General features: G+C 40.2%; 1 protein-coding gene across 1 annotated transcript in view; it reads left to right on the top strand.

Annotated features, from left to right (window-relative positions):
• LOC124612784 (GTP-binding protein 2) overlaps positions 1 to 22,981 on the top strand; it is a 54,465-nt gene that overhangs the window by 19,363 nt on the left and 12,121 nt on the right. Inside the window, exon 5 of the mRNA XM_047141181.1 lies at positions 16,181 to 16,504. Within this exon, the coding sequence (XP_046997137.1) occupies positions 16,181 to 16,504 (324 nt within the window). The remainder of the gene's footprint in view (positions 1 to 16,180; positions 16,505 to 22,981) is intronic.

Raw genomic sequence — 22,981 nt, 5'->3', positions numbered from 1 at the left:
CATTTCAATCTCAAACTTAATGCACATATGGTCAGATAAGGATGGCTCCATCACTACATGATTGGTTGACATAACTGCCCATTACAGTGGACCCAAAAGTTATGCCAGTTACTTCTTCCCTTGTTCTATTCATGAAGGTAGGCTTCCTACACCCGTTCAAGATTTCCACTTTATTTTGTAGTAGAAATTCTAGTTGGTGCTCAACTCTGCTGTTTGGTGTCATTGCTTCCACTCACTAGATTGTGAGCATTGGCATCACAACAAACCAGCTGTTGCTCATTCTGCTGTGAGCAGCTATCTGCCAGTTTCCTCACTTCTTGGAGAGGAGTACTGTCTTTGTAAGGAAAGTAAGTTGAGGTCAATACAATTTCCCTCATGCTTCCTTCCTCACATTTTTCATCCTGAGGGTCACTATGTTCTTGGAACAGAAGTCTGCCATTGGCGAGAATGAAATTTTTTTCTAAATATAAATGCATGTTCTGAAGATCTTTAGATTTCTAGCATAAATCAACTTATCTCCAGCCTCTTTATATAGACAGGGTTACTGGATCATGGCCATGTCCACCTCCTGTCTTGCCCAAGATGACCCAGGGCAGCAATTGCTACTTTACTGTGTTGGAGATTTATCTGCAACATTTGCAACCTCCAACTTTCTGCTATGTTCACTTCTCATGTCTTTGATTATCCTGATGGCAAACTGTGAGAACCCAAGCACACTTTCGGGTCCTGTTTTCACATTGCCACCAGGGATTTTTTGCCAACTTTCACCACAACGATTTGGCCATCAGGTACATATTCCCCGTTGATTAGCTTCCATTCTGCTGTTGATGACACCTGCTGGTTCTATGCCCTTATTTTCTTGAGCAGAGTCTCTAGAGGAATAACCTTAAGGCATTTTAATACCCAAACTGACACCTTTGCAGTCTTGAAGAGCTCACCCTCTTTTTTGATCAACAGCTTTGCCTCCTTTCAAAGAGATCATCACCGTAAGCCACTCCACTGTTCCCATCCCCTCACAAAGATAAGAGCACTTTTGTCGAGATATCCCCCCTCTGGAATTTGAGTCCTGGACTTGGCATCTCCAGTCTTCTCAAGAGAGCCAACTGAACAACCTCCATCTGCTGCAAAATGATGTTGACCGGTAGATCTCCCTGTTTTATAATTGCCGTCCTGAAAACTGTGACTGCAGTACTAAAGGTCTGTTTCATTATTTCCTGTCCCAGCTTTTCCTGGATCCATTTGTTCTGAGAAGTGGGAATATGAGACTCGTTCCTTTTTCTCTTGTTGCCTGTCTTAGATGTAGAAGGGGTCTTTACACTCTGAGACAGTCATTTTATGGAGCTCTCAGATTCAAGAGCTTTTAGTTCCCTCCATTTACTTTTGGAAAGTCATTTTTTACCTTCCTTTTCTTTTTGTTCTTTGAGGAGTTTCCTCCTCTGAGTCTGAGATTTGGATTTTATCTTGACCTGGTCCAACTTCTCAGTAACTGTTTCCTCTTTTTGGACTGGTCTGTCTCCAGTCTAATTGCAGAATCAGTTTCCAGTAGTTCCAACCCCAATCCTTGGGTGTTTGAGGTCTCATCAAGTCCCTCGGTTTTTGATCCCACAGGAATTGGGGATCTATTTCGTCGACATCACAGAACCCCATGTGGTGCAAGGCTAATTATTCGGGGAGGTTGCCCGGTACCCCTGAGGACCCATTGACACATCTCCTGTGTCCCACACACCCGTTGGCATGGGGGTGCACCACATCATGGGTTGGGCATGTAGGGAGTCAACCAGAGAGATATGGGGTATAGTGGAGCACTCATCATCAATTTCATCCACTGAGGCCTGTTTGGCCTGGGAGACCTCCTGCCAGCAGCTGTGCTACTATCTGCACAGCACTTAGCATCTTGTGAACACACAAGCCTTTCCACCCACATGGACAGTGCTTTTACAATGTGGTGTCACCTGGAGAGATGTGGTAGCATGAACAGCTATTTAAAGACATTGCATTACATTACAATACTTTTTATTGGTCCATTTGATCATTTGTTTTACAAGGTATACAATATGATATTGGACAAGTCATTGTGATTTACAATACATGTTTTTAATTTTTTTAGTATTTGGCAATAAATTTTTATGTTTCAAGATATTCATCTATACTATAATAACATTTTTGTAATAAATATTTATGGACAGCGGTTTTAAATTTTGAAGTGTCTTATATTGTTTTAATGTTTGTATGTAGCTTATCGTATAGTCTGTTTCCTGTTTGCAGTGGTCCATTCTGTTTTAGTGTTGTGTGTGCATCTTGAACATGTGTGTCCTGCTTTCTCCTTGTGTTATACAGATGGATACTCTGGTTAGTTGACACAAGATTGTTGCTATTTTCTAAGATTTTCCTTACAAATATGATTACTTGTAAAATGTACAGACATGGTTGTGGAAGGATATGTAGTTTCTTGAATAAGGGCTTGCATGAGCTTCTTGATGCAGCATTTTCTATGGTTCTTACAATTCTCTTTTGGCATATAAAACAACTTTTGCTAACAGATGTGTTTCCCCAAAAGATTATGCTGTATTGCAGTAAGGATTCTGCCTGGGCGAAGTATACATCTTTTAGCGTCTCTTTCGATGTGAATTTTGATAGTATCGCAAGTGGTATTTAATTTATTTGTAATGTATTTTGTATGTTGGACCCATCTTACATCTTCTTGGATCCATATCCCAAGAAATTTTGTAGAGCTTAAATTTTTGAGGGTTCTAGTAAACAACTCTATGTCTGGTGTGGTGGACATTTATTTTGCACTGTGTGTGTATGCATTGTAACTGTTTTTACTGTGTTTATTACTAAGTTGTTTCCAGAAAACCACTCTGTAATGTGTGTGGTATAATTTTTAATCTCACGTAGTAATTTTTCTTTAGTCCTTCCTTTCATTATCACATTTGTGTCATCCACAAATTTTATGTAATTATGGCATGGGCTAGACGGTTCCAAATCATTTACAAAGAGTAGAAACAGAACTGGTCCCAGAATGGAGCCTTGTGGTACATCATACTTGATGCTCTGCTTTTCTGAGCAGTAGGACTTTATCTTGTTCCCTTCTTGTATAGTAAGCTCAACTAACTGCTCTCTATATTGGAGATATGATTTTATCCATTCATAGGCCGGGCCCCTCATACCTACAGATTCAAGTTTCTGAAGCAAGATGTGATTGATGACATCGAATGCTTTAGAGAGGTGGGAAATATGGCTGAGATATGTTCTTTATTGTCTATTGCATTTAAGGCTTCATTTAGGAATGCAAAGATAGCTGTCTCAGTAGATTTAGATTTTCGGAATCCATGTTGAGTGTTTGAGAAAATAATTATTTTTTTCTATGAAACTGATTAGTCTTTTGTAATAGATTTTTCAATTATTTTGGAAAAACCAGATAATAGTGAGAAAGTCCTGTAGTTTGATACTTCTGTTTTTATCCCTTTCTTGAACAGGGGTTTTACTTTCACTACCTTCAATTTTTCTGAGAACACCCCTTGTGATAGAGACCAGATGTTGACAAGTGGCCTGGCTATGAGGGGAGCACATTTCCTCAAGATATAGTCAGAGATATTGTCAGTACCAACAGAGCATTTGGGCTTCAGTTCTTTGATTACTTCAGTTCTTTGATTATATTAAGTATTTCCTTTTCATTGGTGGGGTATAGAAAAATAGATATGTTAATTATAGTACATCTGGATTGATTTATAGCAGTACACTGTAAATTTTGATTTATAAGATGTTCAGCTATCTTTGTAAAGTAGGAATTAAATGTATTTACAATTTTTGTAGGTTCAGTTATCACCGTTGAGTTCTCCATTAGGCAGTTAATGTTATGGAAGTCTGTCTGTTGTGTTGCAGTTTCTTTCCTGACAATATTCCATATGGCTTTTGTCTTATTGATGGAATTTTTTATGTGTGTGTCATTCGCCATTATTTTTGCTTGTTTGGCAACATTTTTGAATATCTTTTTATAAGTTTTGTAGTAAGTCAAATTCTGATGATGTGAATTGTTTGGACAATCTGTGCAGTAATCTTTTTTGTTTGAAGATACTAGAATACCTGGATTAATCCATTTATTTTTTGTTTTCCTTGTGTATGTTTTCCTCTGGGTTGGAGGGAAGCACAGTTCAAAATAGTAGTTAAAATTGTTGATAAAGTTATTATATTTTCCATCTGTGTGTTCACAGTTATAAATCTCTTTCCAGCTTTCTTTGCCCAAGTAATGGAGAAAATGATTTATATTTTCATAACTGTAGTTTCTACTGGTGATTGTTAGGCAGTGTTTAAGCTGTAGCTCGGTTTCCATACTCAGAGTTTTTGAGCTGTGTGATCCCCAAAGCCTGTGTTTAGTGTTTCTATTGTACAGTTCATTTCTACATTTACAAAAATCTGATCAATCGTGGTACGTGAAGTCTTTGTGATATGAGTTGCTGTTTCTATGGTGGATTTCATGTTAAAAGTTTGCAAGAGATTCAGTAATTCATTCTTTTCTTTGGTGTCCTTTGCACAGTCAATATTAAAATCACCACATAGAATAACTCTTCTGTTTCTTTGTGTTATTCTGTTAAGTGAATATTCCAAACTTTTTAGGAGAGTATTTATGTCACCAGTTGGAGCTCTGTATAAACAAATAACGCTAGTTTAATGTCTACTATCTCAACTCCTGATAGCTCTACATCTTATTCCTTCACCATTTCAACAGGAAATTTTATACTATGTCGTATGAATATACAACTGCCACCATGTTTAAGAAATTTTCTACAGAAATAACCACCTAGCACAAAGGTAGGAACACAGTATGTAACTTGTCCTCATCAAGCCAATGTTCTGTGAGACACAATAATGAGGTACTTCTTAAATCGTTTTGTAATAGGATTTGGATTTCACTTGTTTTACTAGTTAGTGATTGCACATTTTGGTGAAAAAGAACCAAGTTCCTATTTTTGTGTTTTACCTGTGAGTTTTTATTTTGTGTCCCCACAGAAAATTGTGGCTGTGAGGCGGACGTCTGGATTTCATCTGATACATCATTTCTGGTATTTTTTAAATTTTCTTTCCGGGGAGATGTTTTACAGTGGGAATTGAACATTTCTCTGGAATATATTTGCATGCATGTATTTTCACCCCTATTACTGCTTATAAGTTTCCCTTGTTCATTATAATCTGACAAACATCTATGAACATCTTACTAAATATTCTAGAACCTAGTCTGTTAAGATGCAATCCAACTTTACCAAGACACTTGTCGTTAAGAAATTTGTTTGGGTCAATGAATATTACACCCAGTTTATTACATTCCTCTTTAATATTGTCGTTTATTCTGTGTACGTATCTGTCACTTACCGACCCTCTGTACACAATGCCACTGATTATAATTCTCATGGTGTTGTAGACGTTTCTGGCAGTTCTTATTAGGTTTCTCATGTTGTTGATGATTTCTTCTTCACTGCTGCTTCGTAGACAGTTTATTCCATCATGAATAAATAGACCTTTGAGATTTCTGTCACATATCTTAGTAGCGCTTGCTGCTGATTTTAGGATATTGCTGAAATGTTTTTGTAATTGCTTGGTCCTAATTCCAGGGTGAACGACTATTTTTGAGTTTGGAACTACAATGTTTTTTAACATGGAGTCACCTATTATTAAAAACTCATTTTCTTTTGCAGTACTCAGAGGATGTTTCATTTCATTTTTGGCATTTGTATCACTTGTCCACTTATGTTTGTTTCCCACAGGAAGTTGTAACCTGAACACCAGTTATTATCCTTATAACATGCTTCAGCGCAATGAAAACTTTATTTTTAATGAAGAATTACCTCATTAGAGTAAAAATTAGATAAATCAGTCCACTTTCTTTTATTTAAATCATCAAAGCCATTTATTATAGTTATACTAAAGTTGATGGGCTGTTTGCTGGAAGAACTACAACATACAACTTTCATTTCAGGTCCCAATCAATGTTTTAAAAAAAATTTACTGAGTTATTGGTTCCCCTCCTTTATTATTTTATGGAATTTGCCAGTCCATTGTATAACACCTATTATCCATTTCATAATGATTGACAACGAGCTTCGAACTCCTGTTCTGTCTACATCACATGATGAACACCAATGTGTTGAACCTCACTGGAATCATGGAAATGTTTACTTTTATTTCAGATGTGTATATTATATTTTGGTTGAATGGGCAGTGACGTACGTAGTGATATTTTGAGGCATGTCAGCTTTTAAGGACCCATGAAAGCACACAGGTTATGTTAATTTTCTTCACACAGATAAAGATACAATAATTCTGTATTTACAGGAGACTTTTCATTGTTTACTGACTACTTGTTTCATCACAATAATGTCCAATTCAAGATTCTGGGATAAATTAACTGTTGTAGGTATTGTGGCAGAGAGAACATAGATTGTGATTTGGTTGGTCTTTGAAGACACGATGAACATTTATATCCTCAATGAACAAACAAACTGCAAAAACCAGAGATTTCTGTATTGTTTTAAGCACATATTCTGTTGTATAGGTAGATAGCGATGTGGTATGTACACTTGTGGCAAAAGTAGCACTTATGCATTGTGTTGTAATACGCCCTTTTTAGCACTTAAGTATCAGTCACCTTTGTTCTGTGCAAAATCTGCCTGCCCAATCCCCAAATATAACTGTTTATTCTTCGACCAATACAGTTTTACTCCTGTTGATGGTCCCACTATTTTGGCATATTATGATTGTTTCATTACTCAGTATCACAGTGAAAACATTGTGTATATACTCTACAAGGCTGCATAGTTATAAATGATAAATGTATTGCATTTAACCTTAGATTATGTGTTAGAGATAAGTATTTCATTAAGTATTTACTTTCCTTGTGTACCATTATTATTTACTCACAGTGGTGCTGTACACAGTTAGTCTGTGAGTGAGATGCATATGTCCCTCATCATTATTGTCGCCCACACATTGACTTGCTTCATACTGCCTCAGCTGTATTTACACCTGCTGTGAATAGCTCAAGATTAGGCATTACATTACTTATGGTAAGAATCACGGCTGTTGTATTCTTTCTACCATGATACCCTTAGTGCTCACATGCAGTTGGAATCCATGGCATTTTGTGTAATGTACTTACAGTGGTCTTTTAACAGGTTCCAAAATGAGTCTCGGCCCTACAAGGATACCACTAGTTGTAACTTGCATCTGCATCGTGACATGGCATCAAATTTCCAGAATAAACTTTTATTCTGCAGCAGAGTTTGCTTGGATTTGAAACATCCTGGCTGATTAAAATTGTGTGCTACAATTGGACTCAGAGCTGGGACCTTCCAGAGGAAAAATTCATCATGGAAACAGCCCCTTAGGCCATGTCTAAGTCATGTCCCCATGGTGTCCTTTCTTCCAGGAGTGCTAGTCCCACAAGATGTGCAGGAGAACTTCTGTGGAGTGTGGAAGGTAGGAGATGGGATACTGGTGGAAGTAAAGTTGTGAGGATGGGTTCAGAGCCGTACTTGGATAGGTCAGTTGGTAGAGCACTTTACCCATGAAAGGGTTAGGAATCTTGGTCCGGCACACAGTTTTAATGAACCAGGAAGTTTCATGGCATTGATTATTTGTAATTACATGCATTGTAGCAAACTCCCTAGCTTGTTGTTCACACTGTTGTTTTATGGTTATATTTAGCTGATGTATTGTGTTAGACATAATACATAATAACTGTTTGATGATGACATAATGCCAAAAATTGCTATAGGAGAATAAAAGCTTCTATAACCATAAATGGAAAGTGCCATCCTTTAAGCTCTACATTGTTGTTTTCCAGTAATTCAGTCCATCTTCCATTTCACAGATGTATTTTATGATTGTGTATTTACTATTTGTGATTTGATCATGATGTATAACAATCAGAGATCCAGTGGGTAACTTTTCAAGGAACATTCCTTCATAATGCTCCTTAACCACTTTTCACAATGTCAGAATGGTAATATGCACCACATTTTTTCCCATCAATACATAAGCCAGCATTTTGCATTAATCCATCTTTGTTACCAGTGTGGCATATTACAATTTTCTTTCCAGAACTGTATAAAGTTTAAATAGTTTTTCCAGCCATTCCACTCTTGAACATGTCCTCTGAGGTAATCATATCAATTTTTTTATACATAAGACATTTTTTGTATCTGTTATAAAAACTTTCTGCAAAGATTTGGACCACACCAAATTTCATCAAATAGTCCATCCAGTATATCACTTGTGTTTTAAATTCCCACAATAACCAATATCTTATCACTGTTATTGAATTATTTTCCATCAGCGTAAGCTTCTTGTTGAACATTTTGCAGTTGAAGATCAATTTCCAAACACTATGCCAAAGGGTTACCGAAGTCAGTCAAATCTTCCACTTCATTCCTCAACTTTTCCAGGATGCCCAATACTTTTGAAAATCATTTTTCCACAAAGAAACTTGTATTTTCCATCATTCGAAGCCTGTGAAAGCTTGTCCCATATGAAATTCTGTCATATAACTGGACTATTCTTCCTTTCTTTAAAGTAGGGTTTGTTCACAACCACCCACCCACCTCCGCCCCCTGCCCCCCTTCTTGAAATTTGGTTATCGTACTTTCGATAATACTTGGATGATCATAGCCATGGACCTCTCTCAGCTCTGTAAGTGATGCATGTTCTCATACAAGGCCAAAGCAGAAAAGTATATCACATCATCTATCTCATTTGAGAACAAAACCATAAAAATGGCAACATGATTTTACTTACCTGACAAGAAACCCTGACATCAGTGTGTCAACAGTTACAGATGAAATATACTTCAGAGATCTGAAAACGTAGCATCTGCGAGTAGTACACGTTGCACAAGGATGGAGATGCTAAATAAATTAAAAGTGGTATTGCCATTTTATGTAGCATTGTATGTATAAAAACAAAACAGCTGTGAATCACAACAGCTGAGATTCTGTTCCACTTTTTGCATTGTTCATACACTTCACCATGAGGCAGTCTGCAACATTCTTCCTAGACCATTATTGCAACAAAACAACAAACTGGAAAGGAAAAAAATCAGCCAGTAAACAGAGACCTTTATATCTTGAAACTTCGAAAAGGAAGTTGTTCTTGAAAATATGCTGTGGAATCTGTGACCCTGCTAAATTGACAGTGCACAAGGCATGCTTTTATGTAGATATTTCCATATATGTTACTCCCTTTCCAACCAGACTAGAATATTTACCTCTAAAATGAGACATTATACTTCCACGATTCAGAAAAAGGTATGCAACACAGTGTTGTGCTTCTGCAGTGTAATCTCAAGGAACTTGAAGCCTGGGGGTCGAACTTTATGAAATTGGTAGTTGCTGAAAAAAAGTTAATAATTTACAGTGAAATTCTGTTGATCTTTTCTATTGCTGGAATAACTCCATTATATTTAGTTGTAACATTTGCATGCATCATCACACAACCCCCCGCCAAACAGAGCTATTTCACCTTCTTAGAGATACAGTGGCAGGTAGTTTGCTGTGTAAGAAAACTGGGAGTGAATTCCACATCGTCTTCTGTTGAAGACGTTTAGTGCTTATTCCCTGCCCTGAAGAAGCTGATTTACACTGAAGCGCCAAGGAAATAGGTATAGGCATGTGTATTCAAATACAGAGCTACTTAACAGGCAGAATACAGACTGAGGTTGGAAACACCTGTATATGACAACAAGTGTTTGGTGCAATTGTTAGATTGGTGACTGCAGCTACAATGGCAGTTTATCAAGATTTAAGTGAGTTTGAACGTGGTGTTAGGCCATGGCATATGTGCGCGTCAGAAGTGTCCGACAGCAAGCGACATCTGGATATGCAACACTACAACAAACAGCTGCATCGTGGGAGAAGGTTTGGTTTCCTACACGCAAGCGACCATCTCCCGCTACAAGATGGCTACTTAGAGCTGACCAGCCATTTCTATAAAATGGTGCCCCTAAACTGTAGACTACTGTAGCTCGAGTTGAGAGTAAGGCTACAAAATTAGCTTTACTTAGGAAAATAAAGTGAAAAGGAATGCTGTGCATGAATTTTGCAAAAGGAGGAATCTTCACAGAGAATTTCATAATTTTTATCATCAACCATGGAGATCACCAGATAAATTCTTCGAACACACGTGAATGAGCAGAGCAGCATTCGACTATCTCATCAATAAATGAAAAACAAGTGTTCTTTGCATGATCAAGAACTTTTAACAGCCAATAAGTGTGAAAGAATGACTGACTCCAGTAAATACTAAAGAATGCCTCGTGGATGCTAGAGCTATCTGTGGTGTAGTGGTAGCGTACACTGTTTGAAATTGTGATTGAAATAAAGACCTGTGTTCAGTCCTGGCTGTTTCTCATATTTTAACTGACTCAGCTGCAATTGTGTATACTAAGTTTTATGTATACTGTTTACACTGCATCACTAAGTGTATCATTTAGGTCTTGCCAAAGTATTTGATCTGTAAGTGTATACACACTTATCCCAGAATATCACAACATTTAATTCCTAATAAAATACAATGAGCAATCATGTAATTTTACTGATATTTGAGTTAATCTGAATAGTCTGTGTAAGTAAAGCATACAAAATTTTTGAAAAGAAAAGTCAAACATTTTGTGAAAAGATTTGTCTCAAAGTCTGAAATAAAAAAATATTAGAGAAACATTTGATGCACCTCATTTCCTGTTTACGATAATGAGCATCATTCAGAGACATGTCGAATGTTTCTCTGATCTATTTAATTCTTTTACACAAAATATTTGACTGATTTATTTCATTTTTTATTTTCACGTTTTATTCAGAAAGCAAGATCTTATTGACACCTTTGTCTTCCTAACATCTTCTGTTCTCAAAAAATCCTAACTTTGGTACTTGTTTCAGAAGATGCCTTTTTGACTTTTAAATATCACCCCAATGTGTATTTTTATGTATAAAATAGCTAAGCCTTGAGTAGATGAACTTTTTGACACTTCATTCACATAGCTTGCAGCAGCTTTTCGTGAAATATTTCAATTTTTCCTCAACTCACTGATTAAGTTTTCCTTAATTACCCTGATTACTTTCAAGCAATTAAATAATTTCATTCAAAACTAGACCTCACACTGGTCACTTTGATACCCTGTTTGCCTGTTTCTCTCTCTTTGGCTGTGAAAATTCAGACAAAATCTTATTGTGTAATTTATAGGGAGTCTTGTTTTCACTCTGCTCACACATTTGACAGAAACATATCAAATGTTAATCATACACTCCTGGAAATGGAAAAAAGAACACATTGACACCGGTGTGTCAGACCCACCATACTTGCTCCGGACACTGCGAGAGGGCTGTACAAGCAATGATCACACGCACGGCACAGCGGACACACCAGGAACCGCGGTGTTGGCCGTCGAGTGGCGCTAGCTGCGCAGCATTTGTGCACCGCCGCCGTCAGTGTCAGCCAGTTTGCCGTGGCATACGGAGCTCCATCGCAGTCTTTAACACTGGTAGCATGCCGCAACAGCGTGGACGTGAACCGTATGTGCAGTTGACGGACTTTGAGCGAGGGCATATAGTGGGCATGCGGGAGGCCGGGTGGACGTACCGCCGAATTGCTCAACACGTGGGGCGTGAGGTCTCCACAGTACATCGATGTTGTCGCCAGTGGTCGGCGGAAGGTGCACGTGCCCGTCGACCTGGGACCGGACCGCAGCGACGCACGGATGCACGCCAAGACCGTAGGATCCTACGCAGTGCCGTAGGGGACCGCACCGCCACTTCCCAGCAAATTAGGGACACTGTTGCTCCTGGGGTATCGGCGAGGACCATTCGCAACCGTCTCCATGAAGCTGGGCTACGGTCCCGCACACCGTTAGGCCGTCTTCCGCTCACGCCCCAACATCGTGCAGCCCGCCTCCAGCGGTGTCACGACAGGCGTGAATGGAGGGACGAATGGAGACGTGTCGTCTTCAGCGATGAGAGTCGCTTCTGCCTTGGTGCCAATGATGGTCGTATGCGTGTTTGGCGCCGTGCAGGTGAGCGCCACAATCAGGACTGCATACGGCCGTGGCACACATGGTGTGGGGAGCGATCTCCTACACTGGCCGTACACCACTGGTGATCGTCGAGGGGACACTGAATAGTGCACGGTACATCCAAACCGTCATCGAACCCATCGTTCTACCATTCCTAGACCGGCAAGGGAACTTGCTGTTCCAACAGGACAATGCACGTCCGCATGTATCCCGTGCCACCCAACGTACTCTAGAAGGTGTAAGTCAACTACCCTGGCCAGCAAGATCTCCGGATCTGTCCCCCATTGAGCATGTTTGGGACTGGATGAAGCGTCGTCTCACACGGTCTGCACGTCCAGCACGAACGCTGGTCCAACTGAGGCGCCAGGTGGAAATGGCATGGCAAGCCGTTCCACAGGACTACATCCAGCATCTCTACGATCGTCTCCATTGGAGAATAGCAGCCTGCATTGCTGTGAAAGGTGGATATACACTGTACTAGTGCCGACATTGTGCATGCTCTGTTGCTTGTGTCTATGTGCCTGTGGTTCTGTCAGTGTGATCATGTGATGTATCTGACCCCAGGAATGTGTCAATAAAGTTTCCCCTTCCTGGGACAATGAATTCACGGTGTTCTTATTTCAATTTCCAGGAGTGTATGTTAAAATAGTCCTTTCTACATGCTGTCATAAACAGTTCAAGATATCAAAACAACATTTTTTGGAAATGAGATACAATGATTTTTATGGTCACTTGATTCCTGATGCACAGGAAAGGATTCAGAAGCGCCGCGAGCGACCCATCCACGGATATAACAACCAATATCTCAAGAATTAAAAGATATATCATTCTGCTCCCAACTTTAAATACAGTTTAGATATATTGGTTACATTTCATATGCAAGAATGTATGGCCTAAAGTGAACTATACAGTTTACGCAATGTGATTTTACCTCTGCAAACTCTTAAAAATTTTGTGCAGCCATATACTCAGTTTTGTGCAGCTCAGTAATTATGATGAATAATCGAAATAAATTCAGACCTTTATTGAGCAAAGATATCAAGCTGCAAGATAAGGAAGAAATAAATTTTTTCATCAAATAAATTTCTTAAAATTGGATGATAAGTATTTTGCAGCTGTTGGTACATCTGCTCCACTGCTTTGCCGAGAAGTCTCGTTGCTGTTGCCCTCACTGTTGTGCGTGCTGCAGTGACATGATTCAAACATGGTTGAATTCAAACGTCGCTAGTTGTAGCAGAGGACAGACAGCACCGTGGATGTTGCTCATGCAGGACACTTTCATAGCTATACGTGTGGTAGCATTTTGTCGTCTGAAGGTGTTGCGCACTGTCGGTCGCTTCTGTCATTTACGTAGGACGCGGGCTTATAGTTGGTGCAAGAGCGATGGGACACAGTACTCTGAGGTAGCGATGAAGTGGGGATTTTCCCATACTACGATTTCACGAGTGTACAGTGAATATCAGGAATCCGATAAAACATCAAATCTCTGGCACCACTGCAGCCGGAAAAATGTCCTGCAATAATGGGACCAACAATGACTGAAGAGACTCATTCAGTGTGACAGAAGTGCAATCCTTTTGCAAATTTCTGCTGATTTCAATGCTGGGCCATCAACAACTATCAGCGTGTGAACCAACAACATCATCTATGTGGGCTTTCAGAACTGAAGGACCACTCGTGTACTCTTGATGACTGCACGATGCAAAGCTTTACGCCTCGCCAGGGCCTGTCAATACCAACGGGCCTGTCAACACCGACATTGGACTGATGATGACTGGAAACATGTTGCCTGGTCGTACGAGTCTCGTTCCAAATTGTATTGATCGGATGAACATGTACGGGTATGTAGAGAACCTCATGAATCCATGGACCCTGCATTCAGCAGAGGATTTTTAGAGCATGGGACATGTGGAGTTGGAGTGATATGGGAACTACTGATACGTCTAGATATAGCTTTGACAGGTGTCACATACATAAGTATCCTGTCTGATCACCTGCATCCATTCATGTCCATTGTGCATTCTGATGGACTTGAGCAATTCCAGCAGGACAATGCGACACCCCACACGACCAGAATTGCTAGAGAATGGCTCCAGGAGCAGTCTTCTGAGTGTAAACACGTTCGCTGGTCAGACCCCAATACCCCAGACATGAACATTATGGAGCATATCTGGGATGCCTTGCAATATGCTTTTCAGAAGACATCTCCACCCCCTTATTCTGTTGCAGATTTGTGGTGTCAGTTCCCTCCAACTCTACTTCAGACATTAGTCGAGTCCATGCCATTTCGTATTGTGGCACTTTTGTGTGCTCATGGGGGGGCCTACACAATATTAGGCAGGTGTACCAGTTTCTTTGGCTTTTCAGTGTAATATGCACATGGTAAGATAAAACAAGTTACCAACAAGACTAATAATCTGTGTGTCTTCATCTGTCTCCACAGGTTTGTCTGTATGTTTAGGCTAATCTCGGGACTTACTGTAAGAATTTTTATGTGACTTTCACTAAACATAAGATTTACTATGAAGCTTTGTGTATATAATTTGTAAATATTTCGTGCAAATTTGCTGAACTATGGTGAATTAAAAGTATCCTGCCCCTGTGAAAACAATGGCATTGCCTCCTATCAGTGAATGGCAGAACACCTTGGAATCATGGTAGCTTGCGCAGGCTGTAGCAGCTGTCGGGTGGGTACCAGTGTTACATGACAGAGGGTGCTTTCTACCAATGTTACATGACAGGGGGTGTGTCATACTGATGTTGTTGCTTTGTACTGATGTTGCATGATGGAGCGTGTGTCGTACTGATGGTGCATGGCAGAGGGTTGCTTTGTGCCAGTGTTCCCTAGTGGAAGGTGCTTCTTCCCAGCGTTATGCAGCAGAGCGTGTTCTCTACCAACGTTACATGGCAGAGGGTGCTCCGTACCATACTTGCATGGCAGAAGGTGCTACTACTTGCATGGCAGAGGGTGCTCCACACCAAAGTTGCGTGGCAGAAAGTGCTCTGCACGAATGTTGTGTGGCAGAGAGTGCTTTGTATCGGTGGATGAGGCAGGGTGCTTCATATTAATGTTGAGTAGCAGTGGGTGCTTCGTACCAAGGTTGCGTGACAAAGGGTGCATCTTACCAATGTTACATGACAAAGGGTGCATTGTACCAGTGTTGGTTGGCTGGTTGGGTTGGGGAAGGGGACCAAACAGCAAGGTCATCGGTCCCATCAGATTAGCGAAGGATGAGGAAGGAAGTCAGGTGTGCCCTTTCAAAGGAACCATCCCCGCATTCGCCTGAAGCGCTTTAGGGAAATCACGGAAAACCTAAATTAGGATGGCTAGTCGCAGATTTGTACCGTCATCCTCCTGAATGCAAGTCAATTGTGTTAACTACTGCGCCATCTCGCTCAGTGTACCAATGTTGGATGGCGAAGAGTACACGCTACTGAAGTTATGTGGCAGAGCCTGCTTTATAGTGTGTTATGTTGCAGAGGCTGCTTCATACCATATTATGTGGCAGACCATTGTCTGGTGGCAGTGACAGTAACCAGATAGCTGACATATTTCATACTCTTTTAGAAGTAGATCAGAAGAAATATGTGCACAGTTCAAAGGGATAAAGCAATATAATATATACAAGAATCAGTTCATTGTAGATACAATAAACTCACAGTTGCTACATGCATTCTGAGAAATTAAGAATGCAGTTATTTTTCTCAAATTACTAACCAGTTTAGTTTCTCCTCCAAGAAACAGGAGAAGATTATGTACTATAGAATAATAACCCACATCTCCCACATTAAAATGCTTTACAATATGATGACTGCAAGCAAGCATATCGACTAACAAATCTATGCCCTCTTGTGTGAATATGTGTTGTAAATTCACATGTTGTGGTTGTATTCCAGTATTGGTGTTGAAAAATCTCGGTGAATGATTTCAGAATAGATGCTTCACTTGTGTGTACTTAATGGCATTTGCAACCATAAATTTAACTGTTTTTCTTGCTAGAAGTTCCATCATTTGAAAAAACTGATCTTTGTCACACACACATATAAAAGGGTAGTTACATATTGCATTCAAAATGATAATACTGATCTCCTGTTAACTTATGTGGCTTCTTCTTTTTCCTACAGGGGCAGGTCATAAACTACAGTGAGCTAATGACAGCAGAGGAAATCTGCGAGAGTTCCACAAAGCTTGTGACCTTCATAGATCTGGCAGGACACAGGAAGTACCTGCGCACCACGGTCTTGGGTCTCACTGGTTACTCTCCGCATCATGTAATGCTGGTGGTTAGCGGGAGTGCAGGCATTGTTGGCATGACCAAGGAACATTTGGCACTCGCTCTTGCATTGGATGTTCCATTTTTCATTGTTGTGACTAAGATTGATCTTGCATCACCTACTGCAACTGTCCGATCACTTGATTCAGTTCTGAAATCCGTTGGCTGCCGAAAAGTAAGTATAAAAATTTCTTTTCTGAAATATTCCTTTTTTTCCTATGCCATAATAAAATCAGTCTTACTTTGAAGTTATCAAATTTAAATGTTTCTCTGCATGCTAATTCAGATTTTCTTAGCTCATTTATGTTTTCAGTGTTTACTATTTCACTATGTATTTAACCTTCATTCCTTTTCCGCCCTTGTTACATGGTCATGCCACCTTTTGCATGCTGGTTGCATTGCTGCTACTGTTAAACAATTCTGTTGGTTTAATCTCTGGTCTTGGTACATTCTGTTGTGGAAGCCTCTTTCAGATGTCCCTTTCTCTCCTCTCATAGGGCATGGGTACCTGCAAAATTCTTGCCATTCTTTCTTAAGTGCTTCATTCTTTTCCTTGTCAGATCACATATTCACTCATCTCTTTATTTTCTTGTGTCTACTTGTTTCCTTATTGTCCACAGCTACCTTGTTGTCAATAAATAGAACACACATTATTTTAAACTTGTTTTTCAACTTATTGATCCCCGGTGACACATTACATCTAAGATATGTGTCTAATACAATACAGGGAAAATGCCGAACTTTCCCTCTCATGAGTACTCTTTCAATGAAGTTTTCTTAAGAGATTGTTGCAATCAGGAAGTTTTAAGTATCCCTGTTAACAACAGTTTTCAGCATTTTTTGTGATTTCTCCATTTTTTGTTCTCCTTGTCAGGTTGCAACAAATTATCTTCACTTTTTACCCAAGACAGTACAAAAATGGAATGGAAAATAGATCTGTGTATTAAAAAAATTTCATATAAGAATCTCATACAGTTTTGCATGCAGTGAAAATGGAAAAAAGGTTAACAACAGAGACACTGTAGGTAATGTGGAAGGAGTACTTTGAGCACTCGCTAAATCCAAACCGATATGAAAGGAGGAAAGGTACCAGATGTGAACAAAGCAAATGTTGAAATGGTGAAGGTAGCTGAGGAGGTTGGGAAACAGTGGCTGTATTATGTAATGGGGTGGTTTGAAATGTGGAGAAGACACCAGAAGATTGGAAGAGGACCCTTTTTGTCCCTGTATGAAAGAAATGGAGTAGGAAGGGTTGTGGAAACTACACTGTGCCGAGGTATGTGAAAAGATCCTGGGGACCTGAATCCGGACAAGGGTCGAGAACAAATTGAGAGAGGAACAGCATGGCTTCAGACGTGGGAGGACAACTGTAGCAGTACCACTACGAACTTGGGGAAGACCTTGTGATGGCTATTCGTGATACGGAAAAGGTATTGGATAGTGTCTATAGAAGAAAAGTCTTGAAAGCATTAGAAAAGAAAAGGGTGGAAAAAGAGACAACAAGCAGAGTGGAGGAGGTGTACTGTGGAAGTCTGATAGTGTGAAAGTGAGAAATGAAAGGACAGATTGGTTCCAGCAAACAAGTGGTGTGAAACAGAGCAGTGCATTGTCACCTCACCCCGTCTTTGGGGTTTTGGATGAAATAATGACTAAACTCCATCTGAACAGGCCTCAGAACGCCCAACAGTACCTACTGGCCACCATGTCATCCTCACACAACAGGCATCACTGGATGTGGATATGGAGGGGCATGTGGTCAGCACACCGCTCTCTCGGCCATTATCAGTTTTGTGACAAGAGCCATGTCTTCTCAGTCAAGGATCTTCTCAGTTGGTCTCATAAGGGCTGAGTGCACCATGCTTGCCAACAGCACTCGGCAGATTCGGACAGTCACCTGTCCAAGTTCTAGCTAAGCCCATCAGCACTTAACTTTGCTAATTTGACGAGAATGGTGTTATCACTGCAACAAGGTCATTGGTAGATAATGACTAAGGTGGTAGAAAAAACCGGAGAAGACAAGATGAAAGAGTGGTGTTCACAGATTACTAGATGATCTGGGGAAACAGGGAGGAGGAGATCTAGAAGTAGCTGGATGCTTGGGAAGGAACTCTGAGACCGTATGGAATGAAGTTTAATGTGAACAAATGTGAGATTCTGGTTACAAGTAGAAAGAAAGATAGTCCAACAAGCAGAATAAGAACTGGAAGTGAACAGTTGAAGGTGGAGAGTGTCAAGTACTTTGGAAGTGCAGTAGTGGAAAAGTGTAAGAAATGAGAAAGAGATCAGTGAATGTGGCAGCCAGGCAGAAGTACGTATGTGAAGTGTTAGGAGCTTGATTTGGAACTAAGACGTCACATAAAAAAGGCAATGAATTAAATATATAGAAGTTACTACATCTCAACTGGCCTATACACCTGCAACATAGGTAATGAAGAAAAGAGGTATAAGCAGATTACAAGCAAGTGAAATGAAGTTCCTCAGAAGTAGGATAGGAGCAACAAGGAGAGATAGGAGGAGGAATGAAAGGGCAGGGGAAATAGTGAAAGATGAGCCCTTGCAGTGCAGGGTACAAACATTGAGGCTGAGATGGTATGGGCACTTACAGAGAATTGAAAACAAGAGAATTCCCAAGAAGACTCATACATGGAGATGCGAAGGAAACAACCAAGAGGAAGACCAAGGGATAGGTGGTTGAAAGGTGTGGAGGAGTGTGTTGAAAAAAGAACTGAGGACTGAACCAGAATGAACACAGAAAGATGGTGGGAAAACAGGACTAGATGGAGAGGCTTATGTGCCAAATATATTCAGCTTGGGGCTAGAAACTATTTGAGATGGTGATGATAAAGTCTTTCCTAAATTTTAGTTTTGCAATATATTACCTGGCAAGACTAACTAGTACAATGTAACTACACAAAGACAACCATTACACCACCAGCCAGTGCTAATCCAGTATTGTTATTGTACAGGCTGTAATTAGTTCTGTGGTTTCCCTAAACTACTTCAGGCAGCTACCAGGCTGGTTCCTTTAGATATGGTCATGAATGATTCCCTCAGCTAGTTCGCTCAGTGCCCCTCTCTCTCTCTCTCTCTCTCTCTCTCTCTCTCTCTCTCTCTCTCTCTCTCTCTCTTTCTCTCCCTGTAGCTCATTTGTCTTCTCAAGCTAGTTGGCATCTCAAATTTTGAGATCCCTGACAATCTGTCTCTCCCTGCTCTCATGAGGACTTCTTCTCGTTCTCTTCCATGGGACATGTTGGTCAATGTATGCCCAGGGAGACTTGTGGGGAATTATCATCTTCATCATACGCCCATACCACTGCAATCAATTAAGTTCAAGGATCTCTTGCCAGTGTTTCCTAATCCTAGTTTAGTTGAATACTAGTAAACCTTCCATCTCTGATACTTTAAAGAATCGATCCCCATGTCATTTGCTTGCCGTAAGCTAAGCTGCCTCATTTCTTTTTCTAATTTTAATACTTGACTATATTTGGCAAACCTTTACTGCAACATTATACCTCTTAATGAGTAGATTGTGACAGCATTTTAAATTGTGGAATCCAGTTGCTAATTATATGATCCACAAAATCAGTTTTTCCTTTCCTGCTCAGTGGAAGTCTTTAGAGAGACAATCCACAACTGAGACCAGGTGACTGTAGCCATTTGGTAATGTGGATCCCCCTTCCTATTTTATCTGTTTTGTTTTCTGTTGATAAGGATGGAGAAACTGCATTTCTTTTGACTGGAGGCAATTCTAACTTAGTCAAGTAACTGCTACTGCTTCTAGTACATGTGTTGGTATAGAGAGGAGGTATGTTCTGTCTGCAAAGATCATAGACGCTTGAGAAAATGCTCTATCCTAAAGTATCTGACACAGTGCATGGTAGAATTTTTGAAGCTTTTTGTATTCTGCTTCTAATATAATGTCTGAAGAGGCAACACTACCCAAGTACTGAAAGTTGTCCACCACATCTATCTGCTCAGCTCCAATTCTTAGATGACCTGTTGCATAGTTCCAACTCAGCACTAAATTAACTGATTTTAAGACCCATATTAAGGAATTTTTCTTGACAAAGATCCTATTTGGAATGCATCTGTACCTCTTTCGTATCCCAGAAATGTTTTCAGGAACTTTCTTGCGTCACATACATTCTCATTTGTGCATACCTGGTATACAGCTTTCTCTGCACCCAGAACAATATTTATAATTTTTTCCCAGTACTTCTCATAAAGCATTCTTGTGGCAAAACTGTACAGGCTGTAATTAGTTCTGTGGTTTCCCTAAACTACTTCAGGCAGCTACCAGGCTGGTTCCTTTAGATATGGTCATGAATGATTCCCTCAGCTAGTTCGCTCAGTGCCCCTCTCTCTCTCTCTCTCTCTCTCTCTCTCTCTCTCTCTCTCTTTCTCTCCCTGTAGCTCATTTGTCTTCTCAAGCTAGTTGGCATCTCAAATTTTGAGATCCCTGACAATCTGTCTCTCCCTGCTCTCATGAGGACTTCTTCTCGTTCTCTTCCATCTGCTCTCTTCTATCTGCTCAGCTCCAATTCTTAGATGACCTGTTGCATAGTTCCAACTCAGCACTAAATTAACTGATTTTAAGACCCATATTAAGGAATTTTTCTTGACAAAGATCCTATTTGGAATGCATCTGTACCTCTTTCGTATCCCAGAAATGTTTTCAGGAACTTTCTTGCGTCACATACATTCTCATTTGTGCATACCTGGTATACAGCTTTCTCTGCACCCAGAACAATATTTATAATTTTTTCCCAGTACTTCTCATAAAGCATTCTTGTGGCAAAACTGAGGTCAGTAGTTGATCTTTGAGGTATTTAAGGAAAAAAAGTTCCTTCTCAAGTGTTGATTCTACAGATTTTCTCATTTTCTCCTTAACAATGAGCTTGTACATTTTTAGACCAAATATAGTTGGTGCACTTCTTCCTACTATGCAGCTGACATTCAAATTGCAATACCATAAAAATGCCATGCAACACACATCAAATTGGCTGAAGTGTACTACATGCTTGATTAGCATTTCAGCACAATTGCACAAGGAAGGTAGGGGTAAGTCCTCCTACATATTGTGTGTTAGGGGGGGGGGGGGAGATTACACTGTAAGTTTCTCGTTCAGAAATCACATTGTTTGTGAGGAGATATTATGCTCATGTAAAAGGAGAAATGTCTGCCAGCAGCTGTTGGAATTTGAGAGTGGTAGCATTGTAGCCTCTCAAGACTATAGTTTATTGCTCTGTGGTCTGGATCCTTTGACTGTCATATGAATATAGATTCGATGGGCTCAGGAGGATGATACTCAATGTTGAGCAGCATCCTAATGGCCCCATGTGAACAGCACTCAAGAGGACAGACATACAACATACAATTCAAACAATAGTTGCTACACATCACATAGCAGAAAAATGCTGAGTCCCAGATTGGCACAACAAAACAACTGTCACAAAATGAGTTTTCAGCCAACAAGGCCTTCGTTGAAAGTAGACAACAGAGCCCCCCCTCCTCCCCCCCCCCCCCCCCCCACACACACACACACACACACACGCACACAGTCTCTGACAGCTAAAGCCAGACTACGAGTCGTAGCTCTTTTGGTTGTGCCTATCTGTGACTTAGTATGGTATCCTCACTATATAGACATACAATTCAGACACGCAGGATTTTACAGCCATGTCACGTACCATGATTTACGAAATGGGCTTGTTTGTGGAAAGAGAGCTATCCACACATACAGATTGTTTTTCCCATGACAACAGTGGACATGGATTAACATCGCATCATATTTTCAGAAAAATCCTGATTCTGCGTGTAGCATCATGGTTGACATTATCATATCAGCCCAGGACCTGGTGTAAAGGTAAGGGATGCCTTTGGGAACACAACTTGATCACCTCAGGTTTGCATCTCCAGTAATTTGGACAGCAGGCATTACACTTATATGTTAGGACCAGTGGCTGTACTCTGTCTTTGAGGTTTTCACGATATTATCTCCAACAGAATATGACAAGACCACATGTTGCCCATTCTGTTCTGATCTAGCACCAAACAGAGGGCATTCAATTGTTGCCCTAGGCAGCACATTCTCCACACATTTAAAACATCTAGTCTCGGTTCCTGACAAGAGACTGGCACACCACCACTTGCCAGTCATTATGGGTGCTGACCTGTGACATGGAGTTGAAGCATCATAAATTGGCATACTTGTATCTGTCACCCAAGCTCAGTGTCTCAGTGTGACTTTATGACCGGATGGGTTAGAGCCGTTGTTGCTGCCAGAGGTGTCAGTTCTGTGTATTAAATTTCACAACCTGTACATCCCCAAATCACCTATATACACTGCCAGGAAAAAAAAAATGGATTGCTCACAGCCAGAAGGCTCAGTGTGGTGCAAACATGTGAACCAACCAGGGACCCTATTCTATATCATTAATACCAATTGGTACAGTAGGTTAGTCTCGGTAATGATGTCATTTTCGGTTCTTTATCCAAATTTCATAATCACTAAGCTCCTGAAACCTGTTACCAAATGGTCCTCCAGACGATTTTTCAACAACTGTAGCAAGAGGTTTTGGATTTTGGTATGGCCCTGTCGTTTGGTTAGCTGTGGTTTATTTACACCTATAATTTCTTATTTTAAACATAT

This window comes from Schistocerca americana, chromosome 4 (assembly GCF_021461395.2).
Source record: "Schistocerca americana isolate TAMUIC-IGC-003095 chromosome 4, iqSchAmer2.1, whole genome shotgun sequence".
Classification (NCBI taxonomy): Eukaryota; Metazoa; Arthropoda; class Insecta; order Orthoptera; family Acrididae; genus Schistocerca; species Schistocerca americana.
The sequence above is the reverse complement of the archived record's forward strand: the minus strand, read 5'-3'. Positions and strand labels throughout refer to the sequence as shown.